At 39.6% G+C, this 24,320-nt stretch overlaps 1 protein-coding gene across 8 annotated transcripts in view; it reads right to left on the bottom strand.

Annotated features, from left to right (window-relative positions):
- CACNA1C (calcium voltage-gated channel subunit alpha1 C) overlaps positions 1-24,320 on the bottom strand; it is a 451,988-nt gene that overhangs the window by 151,366 nt on the left and 276,302 nt on the right. For 5 of the 8 annotated variants that reach the window (XM_068947481.1, XM_068947471.1, XM_068947499.1 and 2 more), the window contains exon 8: positions 5,240-5,343. In XM_068947481.1, coding sequence (XP_068803582.1) covers positions 5,240-5,343 — 104 coding nt within the window. Of the gene's footprint in view, positions 1-4,761; positions 4,866-5,239; positions 5,344-24,320 lie in introns of all 8 variants that reach the window. The other 3 variants (XM_068947534.1, XM_068947488.1, XM_068947509.1) reach the window with 1 other exon arrangement.

The raw sequence follows: 24,320 nt of genomic DNA, 5'->3' as shown, positions 1-24,320 counted from the left end.
ATGCCTGTGTGATCCTTGCCTCTATCACATGGCTAAGGTTCAAGATCGTCCCACAAAACTGTGATAATCAAAGTGGAAATGAAGAAGCAGATCACTGGTTTCTGAAGTCTGAAGAAAGATCACAGTCAGCCCTGGGACCAAACTTGGCTACAAGACAGAAACAGCTGTTGCAAATGTGGCAAGAATGAAAAATCAAATTTTTTCTTGCTGGAAGCCATTTGTTGTTTAAAATATAAAACAACAACAACAATCATAAACACTGAAACAAAAGGAAGGTTTTTGAAAAATCCAATTTATCTTTTCCACTTCAGTAACATCTTTCCTCTGGGGTCTCACATAATGCCTTACCCAAATTGATGAATTAACTCCCCAAAAAAATAACTGAAAGCAGCTATGTATTACTAACCTTATTTGATAAATTAAATCCCAATATTTCAGTCATAGGCTCCTAAAATTATATTTTAGAACCTATAACAAACAGGTCTGATTTTAAAAGGGACTGGGCCCTCAACCCCAAGTGAGAACTATTTATATTTACATGGGTATTACCTGAAGGGGCAACTTGAGACACCAAAGTGTGAAAAACAATATGGCATAGCCCAGCTCAAAGAAAGTGAAATTCCTACTGTGTTCTAAGTGGATCATCTACATTAGATACATTTAAGCCGCATGCCTATTTGGGTCTTTTCAGGCCCCACTTACTATCTCTCTCAGAGGGGACTGGGTGCATCGGGAGAGCTGACAAAAATAAAGTGAGATTTTTGCACCATGTCTTTACACTGAATGTCTGCATAACAGTGAATTTGTTACCTAACTTTGTAATGGCACAGCTGAAAATACTGCGATCTCCTGTTCTAAATGATACCCATTTGCATGTCTACAATGTATAGTATTCCGCATCTCAGATGACTCTCCAAAGAAGGCAACTTATTTAAATGACCTTAATTTCTATGCTCTACTAACATTAAGCCATTGAGAACAGGTGGCTCAGGAAATTGCTAATGCAATTCAAAACACTTCCCATGTGGAATGCCAGTACATGCCTGTATTCAGGCATACGTAGATAACGACCAAGAACTGCTACCAATGAATGGTCATTTTCTATCCCATGTGAAATGAGCTGGTGACCTTAGTCCAGTTCCTATTGCAGGCAGGTGTGCACATTACCTCTGCCACCATCACAGTTGGCAGTAAATGCTCATTCTTTGCAGTTTCAGCAGGGAGGCCAAGGACCAAATAAGTTTTCTGATGGAAGTGCCATCTTGAGTCTGGAGGTGGCCTTCTCAAAAAAATATTGCAATATCATGTCAGAGTAAGGACGAGAGAGGCTTGCAGAATTACCAAGCAATCTGTCTCTTTTCAGTGGACAGGAAAACGTCAGTTTAAGAGACTGTGAATCTGACTGATTGTTTTTAGTAGAATTCAGTTTGCTTCATTTTCCCTCTCTTCTCCCAGAAAACTCTTTTTAAAAAGCAAAGTATTCTGGAGAGAGGTTTTCTCTGTGTGAGGTTAGGGTGGGTCAAGATCATAAATATAAACACCCAGTTCTGTATCTTGTGTAGATCCAGAAGAAAACTTCTCTTGCCCATCCTGATGATGGAAAATAGATCGTTCTTGGCTATATCGCATTTCTCTCTGATTATTCTCATTTTGAGAAGTGAAGGGAAGTGAGCAAAACAGCAGAATTCCAGAACTTCAAAGATCTTGCTTACTGCTGAAAGCACAGCGCAGGGCTTCGAGCCTCATCCATCCTCATAGCTACAGCAAGGAATGGGATGGGTAGGAAGAGGGGATAAAAGACTGGGGAAGAGTCCAGAAGGGTCAGAAATACTGCTCCGGCTGTTCCCAGGAGGAACTACAAACATAGCTAGCCCCCCCATTCACTCTGACCTCTTCCTGATCAGTTGGCAGAAGCAGCCGACCAGGTTTTCCAGCATCCTCTCAGAGCAAAAGAGACGGCTGTTCTCTTGCCCTCCATTTGCCCTAGGCAACTGCTTGCTTGGCCTTTGTCCTGGGATTTGGATCACTGCTAGGCAAGATATGTGAGTAACGCTGCCATTAATTTCCTCACTAATTGCCTGAAACAGATACCACAGATACAAACATCTCTGATCCCTGGAGACCACTAACTATAGCTTCACAACAGTGATGTTGAATCCTTTTGCCTGGGCTTAAGGAGGTCTACTGTGTGATCCATTGACTGGATATTTCTTTTGGAAAACTTGAATTTTATATTGTGCTCAGTCAAGACACAAAGAGGATTATAATTCTACACATGAATATTCTTTCACACTACTTAGCTTAGCCTGTGACTATTAAATTCACCAAAACTACCATCAATGGGTGCAATAGTTAAGGAAAAACAAATGACAAATGTGATCTTTAGGCAGAGCAGAACTCAGCATTTAATTCTGCAGATGTAAAAAGTCGAGGTGTGATCAAAGCATCTTAGGGAGTACAATTAACTACACTTACGTAAGTGATTAAAAAAACTAAGCTTATCTGTCATTGATGAAATCTACCTACAAGACATGTTTGCTGATGTTCCTGAAATAAATACATGGGGAGAAATCAGAGATGCCCAGAATGGAGCTATGAAGATGCCCAGGAATACAGCTTTGGATCTACACAGAACAAATCAGTGGGTCATCCACACAGAACAAACATATAGCAATAGCAAGTCTGTAAGAAAAAGCTGAATCTGCAAAGCAAAGGCGCTTTGTGACTCAGCAAAATTTAGAACTGCTTTAGAAAGTTAATTGTTTAAGAACTGCTTACTTAGCCCAAATAAATTTTTTGGAACACTTCTCCCATCAGTTCTGTGTTTTTTCATAGATGCAAATTCTGAAGTTTCTTTTTACTTTTCTCCAGTTGGGAAAAATTTTGCAAAAACAGTGTAGCTGTCATAATACTGTGAACGCCACCAGGAAGAGTGACTCACAGCTTAAACAAGGTAAACTTCATGTTTGATTTCAACTCTCCCTACAGACTGTTTCCATCTCTCACCGCTAATTGTGGTGAGGTCTAGCAGCAGAATCTCAGAAGGTGGGGGATCTAGGTCCCAAAACACTTTCTTGAGTTGAAAGAGAGACAAAATTAAATTTTCAGTTAGGCATGACACAAATCCAAGTGTTGGTAAAGTGAATCAGCACGGCTTCAACAGTAGACACTCCTCAAGGCTGGGCTCATGGGCACTGTGTATCCAACCAGATACTATATAATCTTTAACTAGTCTTATATGGTCCTTGATTGCATCTCTGACATGACAAATTGCTTACCCACTTTTGGCTAGTTATCATCCTCCAGTACTGCTGATGTCCTCACCTGCTGATCAGAGCATCCATGTGAAGTAGGGAGAGGCTTATGTTTTAAAATTGTATGTTGAGTATCACTCTCCAGATATTCAACACAGACTATTGCCTGACACTTCATTCTGGGGATTTTCCCCCTCTCCATTTGCTCCTTGGACACCCCTCTTTTTGCAGCAGCTGTCTTAGCTGCATGATTCCTTCAACAGAGTAACAAAGACAATAGAAAACCTCCTGTAATTCCACTATTACCTGTCTCTTTGCAGGATGGTCACTGAAGGATCTTCTTCTCTGGTCCTACTAGTGCCCTTCCTATTTTGTTGGCCCAAGTACTGAGGATATAATTTCTGTGAGGCATCAAGCCTCCTCTTTTGATCAAAAGACAGGAGACTTCAGGACTGCCCACCCAGGCAACAGATAAAGGCTCCAACCAAATTCATTTGGAGCTCATCAGAGGAGGCAGGGCGTTAGGAATAAACAAAAAGAGGATGCATAGAAGTCCTCCTCCCATATTTATGCATCTACATAGAATGGCTTTAAGCATCCAGTCATGCCCAAATATGGAATTAGAAGCCTAATTCTGGCAAACTTTTTAAAAATAATCTTGCAAGGAATGTTTGTTGGCTTGATTTTTCCAATTATCTTGCTACACAAGGACAATAAAGTTTTTAACTACTGGGTACAATATCAATTGTTTTTAGCCAAAGCTACCAAAGTGATGCCTTGCAGTGAAGGTTACGCTGCAGAACTCCAACACAGCTAGATGTCTAGATGTCTTAGGGATGTTTAAACGCTAGAAGCAATTCTTCTGCTTCTATGTTCATCTTTAGAAGAAGTCAGAGGGAAATGATCTTTTCTCCCTGCATCATGCCTAGCCTTGCAATCGCACAACAGAGAAGATGTGCTTATTGAAGAAGAAACACGTCCAAGACTCACTCTAGGGAAAACAGTCTCCCATTGGACTGTGCTTTGGAGATATTAAGTAATGCGAAAACTTCTCACGTGAGAAGACATAATTTGGCAGGAATTTCATTCCACAAATGTGAAGGGATTTGCCTTATGTGCTCTCTTTCCTCCTTCAGTCCTCTTGACTTTCTAGAGATTTTAGTGTAATCCCCTTCTACGGTGAATAGTATGCTTCACCTATAGACAGTTTTACGGGGGATATATAGTGTTGTGCTCTTCTCACAGAGCATGTGTAGAGATATTAGGTAGAAGAATATGTTAAAAGCAAAGAGTTGTCTTGTATTCCTTTGATTTACTCAAAACACTCCTTCCATGCCATTTGGAATGCCCTATTTTGCCATTTGCACAACAATAACCCAGGCCACCTGTTAAGGGTTCCTGAGATAACCCCACCACTGCCCATTGCTTTTGGTAACCAGAGAGTAGGAATAGAAATACAAATTTTTTAAAATAAACAATAATAAAACATTTTCCTGGTACTGCTTACCCGCTAAGTACACCGAGAACCAAGTTAAGTACAAAAAATGACCCTATGATGATTAGTGTAACAAAATAGATCCAGGGCCAGTCCCTTCCTATGGCATCATTGACCTGGAAGAGTGGAATGATAATTAGTGAGACAAGCTCAGTTTCTGAGCACTGCAAGGCTCCAGCCAAAGAGATCCCAAGTCACCAGCAGTAAGGTTTTCAATAGTCTTTTTAATGGAAATTTATGAAAGGTTAGCATGAGCAATTTTAGATGCCCTGAGCTTGAGTTTCCTTGTTAGAGAATAACTTCTTCTGTTACCTGTATTTTTATTTGCAAAGTTTGAACATTTTGCAAGAATATTTCAGAGCTGATGTGAAAACTTCCTTGGATTTAGATTTTTAATCCCTGAGAAATAATCCTGGTGACAGGGAAGAACCCTTATTATGGAGTCTTGCCCTGTAGCATTGGAAAAAGGACACCAAAACTGTCGGCTTACCCGCTCAACACACCAAGAACCAGATTTAGAACGAAAAAGGATCCAAAGATGACCAGACTGACAAAATACACCCATGGTAACTCATAGCCCATAGCGTCCTGCATCTGGAAAGACGAAGGAAAGTTAGAAGACAGAGAGGGAAAGCAGAAATGATTAGGCAAAGGAACAGGTGGAAAGGTTTGTAAACAGAGCCTGTGGTTGGTTTTCACATAATCATAGCAAGTGTTTCTATATGTTCTTTCTGAGGTGTCCTCTCAATTGATTGCATGGTTCTCTACCTGTTTCCTTACAGGCAAAGATTAATGTAGACTGAGATCCACCAATGTGCCATACTGGCATTTTTTTGAATACTCAAACCTGCAGACTCTCACTTTCCGGAGTGTACTTGCAGGACCACAAGGGTCCATCCAGTGACTTCTAAACTTGTTTTAACACTCTGCATGTATGTATGACTGTTTGCTGCCATTTGTTAGTACTTGCTAAGCATTGTTAACAACGTGTTATCAGATCACATTTATTCCCCATTTGTAATACAGATTAACATATCTCCAAGGGAAGCATGTGGTGGCAACTGCGGGCAAATACTGATATTTTCCTGGCAATGCTGTGATAATTTTTAGTTTATCACAGTCAGAGCATTAACTGTATCCCTTAGAGGAAAGTCCTATCAAGGCCCATCATGTTCTGACCTGGTCAAGCGTTTTCTCAAGCTTTCCCACAAACTTCCTTTCTCTCTAGAGAGGAATCTCTCCTCCATGCCAAAACGTGACCCCTGCACAACTGAATACTCAGAGAATTTAGGATTTGAAACTGAAAGTCTTGAGTGCAGTTCTAGCTTTAGCACTACTACAGGTATTTGCAAATGAAGCAGGCAGACCTGCTTAGGACCAGAACCTGTATTATCCATAGAGCAGCTCTAGTGCATAATATGACTTTTTATGCCTTCTGAAAGCTCTCATACATACAAATACCATTTTATCTTGAGGTCTCCTTTGAAGTTCAAAAATTTGGGAAGTTGCTGGATGCCCTAATAGAATCTCATTCACATGATGATGTAATAGATACCACAGCACCCTTTTTCTTTGTATTTCATAAACACTTATCTCCTGAACACACATAGTATCATTAAAGAAACAGACAGTGGTTAACATTTTCAGGAGCACTAAAACGATTTATGAATGTAAATTTTCAATTTAAAAGTACCTAAAGGCATAAAGCAGCCTAGGTTCCTTCGGTTTCAATGCTTTTGAAAATCGTCTCCTACGTTATTTTCTCCTTCTAGGAAAATGTTCTCTCCTTTGCAACCTAAGCATTTGTTGTGATCACAGAAGAAATATTCTTCCATACATGGGCACTGAGACACACTTTAGGGGAGGAGATCAGACTCAAGATTCATAACAACTCAAGAAAGGAATTTCAGACCTTCAGTAGGACAAGCAGGAGAGTAACACTAATATAATCAGTTCTTTGTGGATAGAACATCACCCATTTTCCTCTAAAAGTACAGTCACTGAAGTCCTTGTTTGGCAACTGTCCAAGGTCAATGGGGCAATCCACGACTCTTATCTCAGGGCTCCTTCAGCTGCAACTTAACTAAAGAAGACTCATTAAAGAATAAGCTTAAAATCTGCATCAACTCCTTCCTCAGAGGATTAATAAATGTGGTGGTCGGAAAAGAGTGAATACCTCTCTTCACAAACCCAGGAGTCCCCATAACTTTCCCCAAGCATATCATCCAGTTTCCCTTTGAATACCTTCGTAGAACCATCCAGTTAGTTTGTGAACGATGCTAATTATTTATTATCTTTCCAACTACATTTCATTCCACATGGCTAAAAAGTAAAAGTCATCAACTGGTTAAAGACTGACACCTCTGCTGTGAAACACAGCAATGGCTTAAAGAGAAAACAACACCATGACACAAGATAGAACAATATATTTATCTCAAGTCACAGAGGAGAAATTGGGCAGGCAAAGCATAACTACCCAAGCTGAAATTAGGTCAAGAAAAGAGACTTAACATCCCCTCTCTTATTTAAAGAATGTCACTACCTATATAAAGTGTTCCACACAATGACTATAAATCACTTTGAAAAACTGCCATAAGAATTTACCAGTACAGGCACAGTGATGACTTGACCTCCCTTTAATTATGACTGGTGGTGATATAAAACCCTCAGCTACATGGTACTTATCTGTCAACAGTTTTTTTAATCAGATGGTAAAGTGAATAAGTAGAGTTTTTCAGGGCTGCAGTACAAGTGGATCCTTGTACCTGATGCCAGAGTTTCTGGTATATAACTCAGGTGCTTGCCCCTTAGTACTATTCTGTCATGAATAAATTTCCATCTGGCAAGAAACTTCCATTGTGGCCTGGTAAGGTACATAAGCGGGGCATAGTGTACTCTAGCTATTCCCAACGCCTGTAAATTGCATAAAGATCGTACCAACTTGCATCAGCACAAATTAGTCCTAAAAAACAGACCTCCATCCTGACAAAGCAGAGCACCAGGGCTTCTCCTCTTTACCGTCCTTTAATATAAGTAATGGAGAAGCTGAGAGTACAGGAACAGTACTAGCTTCTCAAGAGTACAGGAACCATCCGCATATGGCAGAAAGCAGATTATTTAGTATCTCTCTTCCTGGAATCCATCACATAGAACTTTTCTGCATGTTGGGTGCTCTCACATTTCATTTTCTTTAATAGGAAGTGAGAGTACTCCACACCTTGTGAGACTGGGCCACAGGTGATAGGTATGTATATACCTATAATGATATAGCATTAAATAACTGGTAAATTATGTAAAATGCCCCCTTTAATAAAGAGTCAGTACACTGTGAGCTTACTATTTGCTTGAAAAATGTCTCCAGGAGAGACGCAGGACAGAGATCTAGGCTGCTTGGCAGAAGGTGAGGGAAAAAGAAATATACTTATTCAGAACAAGAACAGCAAAGTATTAATATTTAAGAAACATTAAGTTCTTGTCTAAGATTGCATCCTATCAAATACCCGGAAATGCTTCCTCTAAAATGCAAATATCCTATAAGTCTGTAATAGATTTTGCCCAACTGAACAATGCTCCCATGCTGTTAGCATTAGAAACCTTGCATCTGTGTTTGATTCAAACTCCTTCCTGGAAATCTATCAGCATTCTTCAAATATGTAGCTATTCATCACATGTGTATGCATACACGTGTCCCGCTGACTGCAGCTGGAGGCTTTTACGGCAAAACTGTACCACCTAAGTTATGCAAATATAACTTATGCAAACACAACTTAGGTGGTACAGTTGAATTTTCCTAATCATGCTAGTGAAGTGGAGAAGCTGCACAGCATCGCAACAGGATCAGAATGAGATTTACCATCTACCCACCAAGTGCAGAAAATGACACTGGCAGAATATTTTTTGTAGCGTTTACAGTGAAAAGGGTTCTGTTATAGATTACCTCTCTAGTACAGATAGTACAACTCCTGACACAGAGCTCAGCTGTCTGGTTGCAGAGTGCACTTCTTCTCCACTTATTTCTCCCTGTGTGTTTACTATTAACCGTATGAATCTCAGCAGGAAAGATGGATCATTTTCTAAATCTACAATTCCAAACAAAGACTGTAGGCATGAGCGATAGTACTCCAGCTACAGGGGTCAAGGTGACGGCAACTTGGTGTCAATTTAAGTATGTATGAGTCAATTACTAGGTCACCTGTAAGCACAGCATTGGTGGGAATCTACAAATGGTCATTTATAGAAATAATTCTATTTTCTAACTCAAACTGCCTGACCTTTCACAACTCCTATCTCCACACTAACATCTCACTGCTCTCAGTGATCAGAAGGTTAGTACATTTCTGAATACTGAAGTATCCATGATCCCTTAGAGATGATCTTTGAGAGACCTCAGAGATAAGGTCCATCTCTTGATTTGCTATATACTCTGTTTGGCAATGAGGGGAAGTCACTTTATCTCACTATGCTTCAGCTTTCCAATCTGCAATATGGGATACTACCTAGCCTTATTGGGTACTATACAATTAAATGCTGCCACCTAAGTATTCAGAAGCTGACCAGCCTCAGGATTACTGGAATTGAATGAGGCTGAGCTATTGTACCCTTTTAGGGAAGTCTGCTTAAGAGACTTCTTGGTGACCAAATGGCCTCTGCAGAATCCAGTTGAGTCTTTCATTCATGTTCTAACCTTGCTCTGGACTCAGGTTGATGAGACTCGGACTAGAACCAAGTTACAAATGCCTACAGTGAATGCAAATGCCTAGTCATGCTGGGGGTTTCCTAAGCACTTGCATTGAAAGGAACAAGAGGGTCATCTTCTTTGAAGAGCAACTATAGTTCTCCTGTAACATCAACTTTGTTTCGGCTAGATGGTCAGTTTTGTGGCAACAGTAGGGTCCACTGTGGTCCACTACAGTATGTGATAGTTCTCAGCATTAATGAATCAAGCTACTGGCTAGTTGGTCCTTGAGACCCTGAATAAGAGGACGGAGACTTGCATTTCTAAACAAGGTACTTAACCAGAACTAAAGAGATCTGGCATCTTTCAAATTAGGCTATAAGATCAGAGCCATGTGAGTTATGCTTGGGAGTACTGTGATTAAAGAAACACATTTAGCATTCTTTTCAAACTTTTCTGGATCTGTGTCATTCTTTTACCTTGGGCCCCATCAATAAACACTTGTAAGAAGCACTGATACTCTCCTACATAAGGAACTGCAGTAAAGTACTGAGAGACATGATGGGATGGATACACACAAGATACCATTTTCTCAAAGCTCTTAACTGCCATATGGCCCTGGACTCTAGGTTGGTGTTTTTTACAAAAAATATCTTCCTGGGAAAACCCAAATATCCCATTGCATTGGCTACAACATGTATCCTTTATTATTAACAAAGCTGAAGTCAGTCTTTCCTCCCCGGGCCAAGCAAACATCATTATTGTACAAACAACATCATTACACACAGATCAGAGGGACTGAATTCTGACACTTTACATTGACAACTTTGCTTCCTGGAAGCTGTAGAACCCACTCAGCATCAAGATGAAAAGAAGGTATTCCAGCTTATTGAGGAGGTCTGCTGGACATGGCGTGCTGTGGAAAAACTCTTCCTTTTACTGAGCATCCTTCTCAACTGCTATCTTGACCATAGCATTTCAATCTTCAGTTGAAGGCTTTTATCTCAATTATATAGAGTACCTCCCAGCAGTGACACCAGCATTTTTAGTTCTGTAGTTTGCTAATTACAATTACAACCTACAGTTTCAGTAGGGCCAAGGAATAAAAAGAGAGGGAGATAAAACTCTTGTGCCTTCTGATTCTGCAGAACTAGGTGAAGAGATAGGGGTGGGGGCACATGAGATACAGCTGTTATTATGCTTTTATCTCTTTAGAATTTTTTTTTCTCAGGGCATCTCATTCACGACACCAGCACCACAGTTCAAAGATAATGTTAGATGTGTGTTATCTATTAACATAATGGTTCACTGTCACCAGGCACATAGTAGAGGTTTGTCTTCCTGTTAATGGGGAGGGGTGACACAATTCAATAAACTCTTCTGACTTTACAATTCATATACCCACACCCTTACACTTTATGCCAAATATGCCAAAAACAACTGACAAACTCAAGCTGCAGGAAGAGTTTGATCCATCACAGAAGGGCAGCCACCACTAGAAAGCAGCAATCTGCTCATTTTAAGTACAGACAGTTGAAGGAAAAAAATGAAGTTTGTCTTGCTCAGTGTAAAATGCTGGAGAGCTGCAGGTTAATGGAAAGCAAGTTAGCACCAGGGCTAGCTTTCTACTTCTTGAAAAAATTGCTAATTGATTTTTAATGACTATAGAATGTTATGATAGCTTTTTTTAAATACAAGTGCTTCAAGTACTCCATAATGAAGTATATAACCTTTCACAGAATAACATTAATCAAGAAGCATAGACTACTCAATAAAATTGAAGGGCAGTACATTTGGAACTTGTGTGTAGAAATGCTGTTTTATGCAGCCTACAACCAACCTGTGGAATTCACTGCCTCAGGAAGTGATCTAGCCAAATGCAATGGCAAGCACCAATAACAAGATCTCGAAGTGAAACTGAATCTTGCTTGTAATCATATAGGGAAATAAAATTGGAGAATACATGGAGATACATTTCATGGAAATACATTTCGTCTCCACAGGAGAAGAAAGAGGCAGCACAGGCAACGCTTAACTATCCCTGAATATAGCTTCCTGCTTGAAGCCTTCAGTTTGAAAATCATCTTTTTCACGAAAAGTACTTAAGCACTTTAAGGATGTTATAAGTCATTTTGTCAGCTTAGATCAAAGATCAAAGTGCATCATACTGATAAGTGTGGCTTAGGTCATGCAGAAAAGCTTACACATACGCTAACGTGAGACTTAGATATTTATCATTTATCAATAATAAAGAGGTTTGGATTAAAAAAAAAGAATTTTCCTTTTTCATTCCTCCTCTCCTTCTCTCCCCATGAACATTTGGGTGAATTCATTTTATTCACACATACTCTCATGGAACTACTACTTTAAACCCCTCAAGCAGCACTAAAAAACTGTCTTTTGTAGAGGGTGAAGCATTGTTTTGCACTAGAAGGCGGAAAGTTTTTCCTAACACCTTTTAAATCAGAACTCAAGCACAAAAACAATTAAAGTAAACAATAGAGGGTGACACTTCACCCTTCTCTGCTACATTTAACCAATGCTGACCATAGTCAAGAAAAAAAAAACTACACTACAGATAGTAAACCCTACATATCAGGCTACGTGGCCCAAAAAGGAATAGGTTTAAGATTAAATATTCCTATTCTTCTGCTATCTCTTCTGCTTCCGTTATATTGTCATAATGCTTCATGATAGTTAAAGCTTTGCTTTGTTGTTGAACCTTCCCACTGACTGACTAAACGTGCTGCGCTCATCCTGTCAGGGACGTAAAATGGTCTCATAGAACTGATGTGACCCATCAGAAGTAAATAAGGCAGGATGAACTTGCCAGGAAGTGTCTGAATAAATCTGTACAGTGAAGAAACAAAAAAAAAGAGATTCATTTTGCTACCTTTACTTATGTTAGATATAGTACAGCAGCAGCAATAGCTGAGGAACAAAATACTCATCCCAAATGTAAATAAGGATAATGCTGGCAGTTCCTAACAATATCCAGCTAACAATTGTAATTGGTGATGGAGTGCTTTTGAGGCTGCCTTGCAAATAAAAAATAATTTGTTCAATAGATTACTCTTTTCTGGCTAATCTGTCAACACTAGAGCTGATTCTGGCTTAGAAACACCTTGGCTCTGAAATACTTGCTATCTTTACCTTAAAAGCTCTTGCTAGTAGTCAGAGTAGATGGAGGGCTCATGACGTGAAGCCTTCACTCCTTCCTATCAACAATTTTTCTTGTCCTTAGAAGTCCAAGACATCCAATAACAGGCTCTTTAGCGGTCATGCTCTTTTACAGCTCGTAGTTACCTGGACTGTGACTACACAGACTGTGACACAAATAAATCAACCTCTGAATTTGTAAAATTTATCGTTGCTGGTTAGCTCTGGTGATGAAGTCTGCACACTATTTTTCCTGACCTCTAACAGTACTGCTTATGTTATATTCTTTTTTTCATTGAATACATTCAATAAATATATTAATTATGCATTTTGCAATATACTGTGAGACACACTACTCTTAACCTTACTTTTTACAAAGAAATTGCTTACTGTTGTTCACAATTTCTAGCTTTTTCACAAAACTATAAATCCTAAAAAGAAACCTCAGGAAGATTTTTCTGAGGGAATAAAAAGGGACACAGTACTAAAACTGAATTTCTGTATATGTCAGAATCTGTAAGAATTTTGTCTAACCTGTGAGACAAAGCATGGGATTGCTTCTTTAGCACCAAAATCCCACAGATCCTAAATCCCCAGGTGCATTTGCAGCCTAAATGCTGTGAGGCTGCTGCATATCATGTCTATAAAGACATGAAAAGAGTACACTTTCGCTTAAGAATTCTGTGGCCAGTCTCCAGAAACATCTCAAGTAAGTCTTTACACAGCATACATCCATCTGACTTAACTGTTCACATAAGAAGCAAGTAAAGGATCGTATTTTCTAATTCCCGTCACATGCCCCTAACGCTAGATTTAGACTTACTGCATCATTGTCCTAGGGATGAAGAGTCCACCTTTCAGATAGCTCAATATTTAAAATCTAATTAGCTGTCTTTGCTTGGTTGGTTTTTAATCCAATATTTATGTATGTGCATAACTTAAGGCATTTGAGTAATTCCATTGAAGTCAATGGTCAATTATATTGTTACCAGCAGAAAAGAACGTATATGCTTAAGTGCTTTGCTTGAATAGGGTGGGGTGCATGACTGGGAAAAAATATGATAAGGAGCTTGTTTTCTGAAATTCCCTGTGAAAAAGAACACTATAAAATGAAAAGCTTTGTGTACATAGTGACTAAGAGATGACGAAATCATTGGTTCATAACAAAAGGCTTTAAGCATTTTAGTCTAGACGTTCTAGTGCAGCATGAGAAGCATTATCATTCTTCTTGTCAACCTGAAATACTCTTTTAGCCTTCCTGAATCTGTAAGACGGGTGATAAGGAACAGGAATTGAAGGTCTCAAAGCTGACTCACAGCAAAAGGATAGAGAAGGGGGGGGTGGAGAAATAAAAAACTCAAACCCTCTAATAAGCAAAAATATAAAAATTAAAAGAAGCTCAGCTTACTTTTATGGACTTGGGAACAACAATAAAATTGCTTCTGAATGGATAAAATATAAGTAAAAGGACTCCAGATGCCTTTGTTTCTCTTCTGGATAGAAATTTCTTTCTAAAAATCAACATCCCAATAGTCTTCACAGCGCTCTAAGCCACAATTGCTCCTTATGACTGTTCTGAAATACTCTGCGTTTTGTAGATGACAGCATCAAAAGAATACAAAGGAGAGACTGGAGAGCTCACCCCAGCCTCACTCTGACCCAATGACCACTTGATCAGTTGCTCCTGTTAAAAATATTTGCTTTGACACTCACGTTTGTTTTATCTGGAAGCAAGGAAGGAGAAGTCAAATTTTAAGCTCAGCTATTGTCATCAAGCACTTATTTTTAAGGCTCTTCTTACTGTGGTACCTGAATTATGGAATTTTACAAATAATCCTACATGTGCATATAGAGACTGTTTTCAGAGTGTCTTCAGCACAAAGACAAGACAGAGCTGGATGCAGACAAGTACACAAGGATCAGGAACCAAGACAGGAAATACTTCAGTTAGGTTATTCTGATATATGGTATGTTCAAAGGAAACAACGTAGGCAAGAATCATATGTGGGCAGTGGGAAAAATAACATGTAGTATTCCAAGTTTCTTGTGGCTACCTTCATTTCTCAATTGTTCTGTGTGTTGTGTAGCGATGAAAAGAGCAAATTAAAATTCCATCCTGAGCTGGAAGTTTTGGCAATTTGTACAGAACTCCCTGCAGGAGGCAACTGGAGACTTTAGCTGAGAAAGAACTACCTTGATGAGGACAACAGAAACCTCAAGGGAAGAGATTAATTTGCAGTAGAGAACCCTTGGGAAAGAGTGAAAGAAACTGCAGCAAGAGATGATGAGCCCAGAAGAAGGGGGGAAGATAGATCTGAAAAGATGTAGCCTGCTGAGACTGCTTCTTAACCCCTGCTAACAAAGGCTATGTTGAATCTGCTCTACTTGTCCCTACCCAAAGGCTGCTGTCTACTTTGATCCAGGTGAATCATAATTCCTGGTTTATTTTAAAAACCCTTTCAGTCTAGCTATAATTCATTGCTAGGCTATTTGACTTCCTTCATAAGAGGATGCAGTCTCTGTCCAGAGCTGACCAAGCTTCCCACACACCACTATGGAGAAGATAACTGAAAGCACTGAGCCTGTTGGGCTCAATCTCAGAGTCAAGAGAGCACACACTCCTGCAAAAGGTATACCTTGACAGCTTCCCACTTCTCAGAGAGACTGTGTGAAGCAGAAGTCTTGCAGAAAGGCCCTAACAGGCCGCTGCAACCCGTGCAAGAACAAGGCTAGACTGAAGATCTAGAAGCAGTGTCAGCTGCTTGATGGCAGATAAACTGTAAATATGTACAACACGTTTGAGCTTCTCTGAAATTACATAATCACACTACAATGGCATTTGCTGTTGTATGAACTCCCTCTGATGAGGAACACATAAAAGATATGAAACAAATTGTATTTGTTTTTGTTGTATACAGTATGCAAGAAGTGAATTGCTACCAGTAGAATTTGCCAAGCCTATTTCTTTACAATAGCACTGAGTTATGTTTTTATCAACCATTAAATATTGGCCTCACCTTCTCAGGAATATGTCCGTTTTCTCAACTGGGTAAAGCTTTATGAAGTTTAAGAAACATTAAAGAACACCAATTTTCAGCCATGTAGTCCCAGGTTACTGATACTGTATGCTGACACTCAACCCTTCCACTGTACTTTTCAGTCTCTAGTGTATAACCATTGGACTCCACAATATTATTTCATTCTTTTGTCAGTTTCTATATTCATATTTAATCTATTTTTTGTTTGGGTGCACTTTTTTTTTTTTTTCAATTAGCTATTCTTTAAAAGACTGAACTACTAAGGGAATTGCAAGGTCTTTGTGCATGTCACTTTAGGAATTTGGGTTTGAGAGCAGGAAGAAAACTAAAATTTGCATCCAGATACTAGCATGTCCAAATGTCCATGGCACATAATGACTGACTTGGACTGTTCTTCCACTGTAATCCATTTATGCTGAAAACACTCACTGATTCTGTACTTTGATGGTGTGTCGGTTTGTGCTTGTAGGAGAGGTAGGGGGAATATTAGTTTGGGTGTGTTTACTCCTTGTCTTAATTAAACCTGTGATTTTAAATGGACGTCATCTAAGTTTATTATACAACTTCTATTGATGATAAAGGCTACTAGCAGCTAACTTAGTACTTTTCTTTTTAAAATAGAGAACTCAAAAGTTAGGCTCTCTGTTGACTTAAGAGAAAACTGCAGTGTTAATGGGTTTTGTTTTCACAAAGTTACAAGATTTATTAGCTCCCGTAAAGCTCCAAAGGGAAATGGATTACCAAGGCAAATCAGCTATCTGAAAAGTACGTTTTGCTAAGATAACCTCTGCATATTCACTTTGTGAGTGAAAGTACCACCAGGAAATCCTATAGTCAGCTATATTAAGGGAGGGAAAACAGAAGTAATCAGGAAGGTACCATTTACATCTTCCGCTCCTCCCTCCTGTACTCTTTGCTTTTTTGTGGGACTGTTGTATTAACCTTCTTCTGTGAAAACTGGAGGGGGCTAGCTGTGTACCTCTGCAGCATGTTTGGCAATAAAGGGATTCTGGGATTTCCCACTGAAAATATTAGTTACACAGCTAGAATTCCTTACATCAAAGGCAGCTAATTTCTGGGCTTCAGTTTTGCTAGCTCACCTTCTCTCTGCAGGTTTAATAGGTAGAAGAGAAAAAAAATATTTCTAAATGTATTTCAATTCAGTTTACCATGGAACAATGTAATTTAAGATCAATCAGACCATGTTTTCCACTCGGAGTCAAGAAAGAAATATTGGTATCATAACTGATTGCTCACGGTTACTTTTGTCCATAGTTAGCTCGGGAAGAAAAATTATATCCATTTAAAGAGAAAAAAATTATTTTTGCAAAAGCAGTATTTAGAAAAAAATCAAGTGTGGTCACTTGGTCCAGATGTCCTGAGATGGCAGAAACAAAATAAGCCAGAATTGATTCAGTTTCAGAAATGTAAGCCTGAGAAGGACTTTTCACAACTGTATGGCTGTCAACATTAGTGCTGTAGATAGTTCATTTCAGTTCTCCCCTTCGGTTTCAAGTGGATGAATTATTCCCCATTAAACCTATAGCACTGCATGGAAAATTCAGACAGATGCATGGCATTCTTATCCTAATAACTGCCTTTGCAGTCCTGGGTTCCTGCCCTTGGATAACAAATTCAGATCTGCTTTGCCCAAGTGTTAATTCTAGACTAACTTTATGGAAGGCTGTGAATTGAACCTACATCAGTGAAAGATCAAAACATCTTTCAGTCTACAGAACACCCTGAAATCCTTTAGGAAAACACTGGTTCTATGAATGAGAGAGATGAATGAAACATATTTAAAAAGAGTCAAACTATGAGCTGATTGTAGCGCTTCTGGAACAAAGGAGGAGGTTGAATGAAATGACCCTCTGATTTCAGAGTATTTTCCTCTTCTGACTCAAAACTGTTGTAGCCCTGTGGAAGCAATTCAGGGCCCTTTGGATGAGGCAGCCTAATCCTGCAAGATGCAGGAGAGCCCAGCATGTCTGCCACTGCCATGTCTGGGATTCAGAGAATATGCTCCATCTGCACCAGAAAGCCTGTGTCCCAGCAGGATGGAAGGGGACATCAGCTCCCCTAACCATATGGAGAGGTTGCATCTGCCCCTGGGAAGAGTCCTGCTTAATTTCCAGTACTCTACAATGTAAAAAATACAAAATATAATATGCTCTACCAGTGATAGCAGCTTAGAAATAATTCTTTGGTACCCAACTTTCAAAAACACCTATGCAAACTTCCAATTTACAAATGCAAAAATTCCTTCTATGTAGGAATATGTCAGCCATATATTTGCATGGATGCATTTTGGATTTAACTTTTTTTTTTGCTTATGTTAAACAAAAGGGAAATCCTGATATTCATTTATTGCCATGGGACTCATATTCTAGAGACTTCTGGAACCGCTGCACATTGAGGATGTTACTAATTCCCCCAAAACTATTCCCTCAAAAAATTTTTTTTAATGATGGCTTTGGTCACACTATTTCTGCATTAGGGGCTGACTGTGACGTACAGACCAGCTGGGGAAGAAAAGGCAGTATGTTGACCCAGGGAAAGCTCCTAAAGATGCAAGGCTGAGACTGAGCAGAAGGTCTCCAGGACCTGGAGTCTAGTATGACAAGCCTCTGCCCTTGCTCATTCTGTTGATAGAGTTGGCTGACAGACCATTTTCTCTACTTCTTCCCTTCTCAAAAGCTAACATCAGTAGTGATATTATCTCTGCCTTATTACTGCACTACTCTTTTTGCTTCCTGCACAGCGTACCTACTTAGAGGAGATTCGTGTTCTTTAACTCCCTGCACAGCTAGGTCCCTATAGAGATAACAGCACCCATTAACACTCTGCATTCTCTCATGCAGCCAATTATGCAAGGGGGCTAGCTTGTTGGGGTGAATTTACAAGTTTCAGAAATGCCCTATAGTGACCTCCAAAAATTACTTTGACTTGTGTGACTTCGGATTTGAATTCAGGCCTCCAGAGACAAAAGTCACAGAGCTTTATGTGAGTTGCCTTGTTCCTACATAAGTGTGTAAATATATTTCTTTCCCCTTTAAAAGGAAAAGTTGATCTTTGAAAAAAGTCATCCAAAAGCCCAAAGGCTATTTAGCTACAGGGCTGGTAGTTCTTTCATTATAGCTACTGCAGCACTTCCATCTTTTACTGTTGCTTAGTTGTTTAAAAACCTTTTCATGTTTTAAAAGCTTTGGAAATTCACTCCAAAAGAATAAAGTGCTGATTTCAAGCATGAAAATATCCCCTAGGATGGTGGGTTTCCAAATGTAAAGATTTCATCTCGTCTTAGAATTCTTGGCTTTCCCTTCCTGCCTCTGTTTATTTTGTATTTACGTTTGTGTGCCTGACTATCTAGAAAGGATTTTCTGCCTGTTTTACTGTATTGCTGTTTTGTAACTGCTTCTATTTTTCTCAGTGCAGACTGATAGCAAATTCTACCACGAGTACATCAGAACAGCACTGATTGCTGCATGCACAGGAATATAAAAGTATATACTGTTCTTTGATTTACATAGTCATTTAAGTTCTTAAAAATAATGAAAAACAGTACTGCAAGCTGTAGATAATCACTACCTTCTTTACAAAGTGGAGGCCTGACTGCCAAATCTTTTATTTTGCACTTGATCTGTATATCCCAGTTTCCTTTGTAGACAGTTCCCCAATCTACGATATTCCTAGAAATCCATTCTACGTTTTAGATGATGAATCCAGCTTTCAGCTGTGAAATCACACCCAAAACTCACCAATAAAATGTATGATATTTAGACCTCATTGCACAGATAATAAACCTTCATCTGATAGGCGCACTAACCACTCACAGATACTGTACAAACACTAGAGGTTCACTGAATAAATTACTGCCAAAGTGCCTGAATGCAGTGCAACTGCCTATCAGCATACAAGGCTGACCCCAAGGCTGATCCTTTTCTTATGCTTTCAGCAACAGCAAGCATGCAACATCAGCATTTCATCGAGGACTGATTTCTTGTAAATATGCTTTAAACATCCACAGTGTGGCTGTTCTGTAGCAACTAATTCCTCTGTCTGAGTCCTGAATCCTTCACTGTCTACTTCTGGTCACTATGTATCTTTAGGAAAACGTGCCAACAGTCATTTTTAGCCTCTGATTTGCGTGCAGTTCAGAGGACTGGAGTTAGAAGCCTAAGAGAGAAGGAGACATTTCTAGAGGAGACCATGGGAGGAGGTAAACTATCAGCTTATGAAGGTATGACCCCCTGTGAGAGGGCCTGCAAGTCCTGCTCAGATAGAAATCCCTCTGAAACCAATGCAGAAATGCAGAAGCCAATCTCAGTGGACCAATTCTCTGTGCAGGTAGGGAAGAATTACTACTCACAGTAAGGCTAATGAGGAATGAACTGTTTGGTCCTGTGTCTTGAAAATGAGATGGTCAAACAAAATTAAACTCAAATATGAGGCTTATAAATCAGGCTTAAAGTCAGTTGTAGAGCTACCACTTCTGTTCTGACCTTGTACATATTCCCTAGCCTTTTTCTTTCCCAAGGACTATATCATGAGCCAAAGTCCAGTGTTTGTGTATCTAACTAGTAGATCTGGACCCAAACTTAACACCTCTGAATATGATTGTTTCAGAAGGCAATTATTACCAGTGATCATTGAAAAATACGACCAAAGTAGTAGGGCCAGAGAAATGAACCCAGAAACAGAGGCACTCAAAACTGAAATCACTTAGAAGTGTCCCAGTAGCTCAGCTCTTAATTTTATAGCTCTAGGATAAAAGATGAAAGATAAGAAAAGTCTCTGTGGTGATTAGACAGCAGCAATTAGGAAAGAGCCTAAGGAAGAACAAAAGACGAAAGAATAGAGAAAGGGCAACAGAAAGACAGGGCTGTTAAAGAGGTCCTTCCCACGCAGGAGCACTGGGCAGACGGTCTCCCCTAACACCACCCCATAAACATCCCATGAAGGAGCTCATTTTTAATGGAGAGCTTCTTCTCATACAGAGGAGGAGGGCTGAGAGGCCCAAAGTTGAGGCCTGAAGGGCTCATGAAGCCTTCATGTCACATAGTACATGCCCATTTTGCATTAAAAGCCAAAAATGTTTGGCAGCATTTTTTTGTGCCAGCTGGAAAACAGCAAGTCATTGCTGTTACTCACTTTTAGTATAGGCAACTGTGACAGTTGCATGTGCAGTTGTTCATGGAAAAAATCAAATTCAGATCAGCATTTATGCAAATTAAGTGTGGCCACTGCTTTTCCAACGCAATGATGTTGCGGCCCTTCAGTGCCCTGAACTGTGGGCTCTCTCCCCTTACCCACCACTGTTACAGCAGATGGAGATGATATAACCTCTGCAATCACAGAGATGGGTTGCTCATACTTGCGTGCTTATTCTTATTTTTTCACATCCATGCCAAACCCTGCCAAAAAGATGATTAAAAATCCTCAGCCCCACAACAATAAAAGCTCAGCATTTTTAAGGGGGAGCTCGGGGGGGGATAAACACCATGGAAACATGTAGACAGATATATTCTTAGAATTAGATAATTCTCTTGTGTGGAAAGCCTTACTAATTCAAGCCCAAGTGCTGCAAGAATAAAGGGTTAGAAAGAAAAACACAGCTGGTGAAAATTGGGGGTTGCAGCTCTGCATTTAACATCTTCTACTTTGCAGCAATATCACTGTATTCCTCATAACATCTTCCTCATTGGCTGCAACAGGCTGTGGAGGGATGAGAAAAGCTCACAAGACATGTCAAGGTTGTTAGCAAAGTAAATTATATCTGTTGTCTTGTTTGTACCCCGGTTTGATTTCATGATGGGAATTGTAAGGGTGACTGTGAGCCCCAGTTTCAAGTTCAGTTGGTGAATCTTGGAAGTATGATTTCTCAGACTCAGAGATGGGAATTAATCTTTCAGGTCAGCCTGTCTAACCTGCTGCATTTAGTATATGCTACTCTATGCTGTCCTTGGGGATGTGCTCCTTCTGAATGTTTCCACTGATTCAACCTCATTACACTATCTTGGTTATGGCTCTAGTGTGCTGTCTTATATTACTAATATCTTTTCCCTCCTAGAAGCTGGGCGAGCCTACCAAGGATTGTTCAGTTAAATTTGGGGGAGTCAACCTATTGTGTGCCAGGTTAGGCATCTCTTCCAGAGACAGGTTAGTGCCCTGGATCTGATCCAGAGATAGCTTTAGTCCATCTATAGTAACAACACCCTCTTTAGTTTACAATCAGAGCCCTGAGGTAAACTGTCCCTAGAAGCACTGCACTACCATGTTATTTTGAGAGACTCAACTAAGTATGCTGAAGCATTGTCCAAATGACTTGGGACAAAGCCAGTACTCCTGTAACTATGGCAGGCTTAAGGCTGCTCATTATTAATAATCATCAAGTAATTCTACTTGATCTATAATTCAAGCTGCAATGGCCTAGCTGTTGAGCATCCCAGGGCCAGGTTCTCTGTTACTTGGCAGTATAAATACTCCAGTGCAACAACATCTGATGGCATTTTGCACTTGCTCCTTGCTCTGTTTGCATTTATGTATATCATCTCTTAGATGCAGGAGGGTGGAGAAACTGCACCCTTAGAACAGAGGCTGCAGTGGGCAGTTTTGTGTGCAGTGTCACAGGGCTTCAGCTGCAGAGAGCAGAATTCGCATGAAGATGAAAGTCCATTCGAGAGACAGGGCATTGTCCAGATGTCCAGACTGAATTTAACTCAGAAGTGAAACTTCCTCTAAAGGACAACAACGAACTGATTAAAAATAATTAAAAAGAAGCCCCATTAGGAAAGGTTGAAAGAAATGGATCTGCTCAGATTAGAAAAAGATTAAAGGGAGACACTAAATGCCTACAAATACTCAAACAGGATGTTACAAACTGCACAAGGATTAATTTTCCTCATTAGTCAAAAAGACAATAGGAAATAATGGACTGCAATAGAGGTTGATTACAAAATACAAAATGACCCAATTTGTATCTGCATCTGCTGCTGAAAGTTCCCAAGACTAAGGGGTCTTTGGAAATGGGCCTAGGTGTCTGCACAAGGGAACAAGCTGCTAATGCTAGTCCATCATGCATTAAGAAGAGGCTTGAGAATAGTGAGCTCAATCTTGCTACAATGCACAGGAAACATTATGATCGGTAAAGGTGCCTGTCAACTCCAACAATTCTATGATCTGCCTGCATTTGAGACAAAGCCACCTGGCAGTTTTAGTAGGACAAAGTAAACCTTTTAAGACCGAGGCAGTTTAGGAGACGTGCTCCTATAAACGCTTAATGCTCCCTTCAGCAGAGTCAACAAGGTTGCTCTGCACTGATTTTCATCCTGTCCAATGCAGTTATTTTGCATACAAAATTTGGCTCATTGCAAGCAATTATCTTCTCTGCCACTATAGCAGCATCAAACTCTTTTTTCCCAGCATTTTTCTTTCATGTTTCAAAAGAAGCTCATCTTTTCACAAATCTTATCTGTTGAGTGAGAGAGGAGCCTGGGAAGTGTATTGATCTGTTTGATATCAAGTCCTTCTAGAGAATAAAAGTTTATTGCTTTCCTGTCCCTGTTATCTTTTTGTGAGCATGTGGATCACAGGCAGGGAAATAATACTCCATGACTGAGGAGACAAACTTCACTTAAGAGGTGAAAAGCTGAAGGAGGTATGATGGGAAACATGAAGGAGGATGCAGGAACCTGAAGGTAAAATCTGAAAAGCTAATTAAGTAGATTAGCAGTCTAGGATTAGGACACTGTGGAAGGTCATATAGCTTTCTAAATTATGAACATGCAGGTCTGACCTTGCAAAGTGTGGCAAAAGATAGACACAGGTTTTATGAAATTACTAGTTTACTTTTCAGGACATCACGCTGAAATGTGATAAGCTCCCTCCATTCCCACCGAGAGAAACTCAGAGATCTAGGTACCTCTCAGAAGCTATTTTTTAGGAAAGAGGAGGGAATAATTGAAAAGCACTTATAAAAAAAATTCAAACCAAGGGAACTGCTCCACTGGCTAAGCATTTCCAGCCAAGTAAATCAGCCCAGAGCCTTATCTGTTGTTCTGCTAAGTTTTAGGTCAGGCTCTTATTTTCAGATTTAAGGAGAGAGCAAAGAAAGCTCCTTATATCCACAGGCAGATCTTTTGAAGGTTATCACAACAAACACCAAGGCCCTGAACAGGCATTTGTAAATCCTTGTGTGGTGCACATGACTGCATGTGGACACCCAGACAGTATGAGTAAGATTTTACAAGGTAGAAGGTGAGATCCTGACATTTTGACAAAAATAGGAATTTTGCCATTGACCTCAGAAGTACCAGATTCAAACCTTGGTATCTACCTTGTTTTTCAGAAGAGCTAAGAACCTGCTTGGAATTTTGAATGTTCAGCACTTTTAGTAATCAGTCCATTAGTTTACATCATTAAGTGTAAGGAATTACTTTGGAAAATCATGACCTAAAATTTTCAGCCACAGAATTGTCTGATTTGCAGACAACTCTTTCTTATATCTTTCTTTGATCTGTACTTTCCTTTCAGGTTAAAATGGAAAATGAACTCTCAATCTGAGGATAAAATTGGAGAGAGGGGATCTTTAAATCTGAATTTCTAATTTAATTAACTGTGAAGATATATTTACTAATAGAGTAAATTTAATTTGCATGCCTCACTGCGGATGCAGGAGATCTTTTAAAGTGCTACCTACT

The sequence above is a fragment of the Struthio camelus genome, chromosome 1 (genome assembly GCF_040807025.1).
Source record: "Struthio camelus isolate bStrCam1 chromosome 1, bStrCam1.hap1, whole genome shotgun sequence".
Classification (NCBI taxonomy): domain Eukaryota; kingdom Metazoa; phylum Chordata; class Aves; order Struthioniformes; family Struthionidae; genus Struthio; species Struthio camelus.
This window is presented reverse-complemented; position numbering and strand designations above follow the sequence as displayed.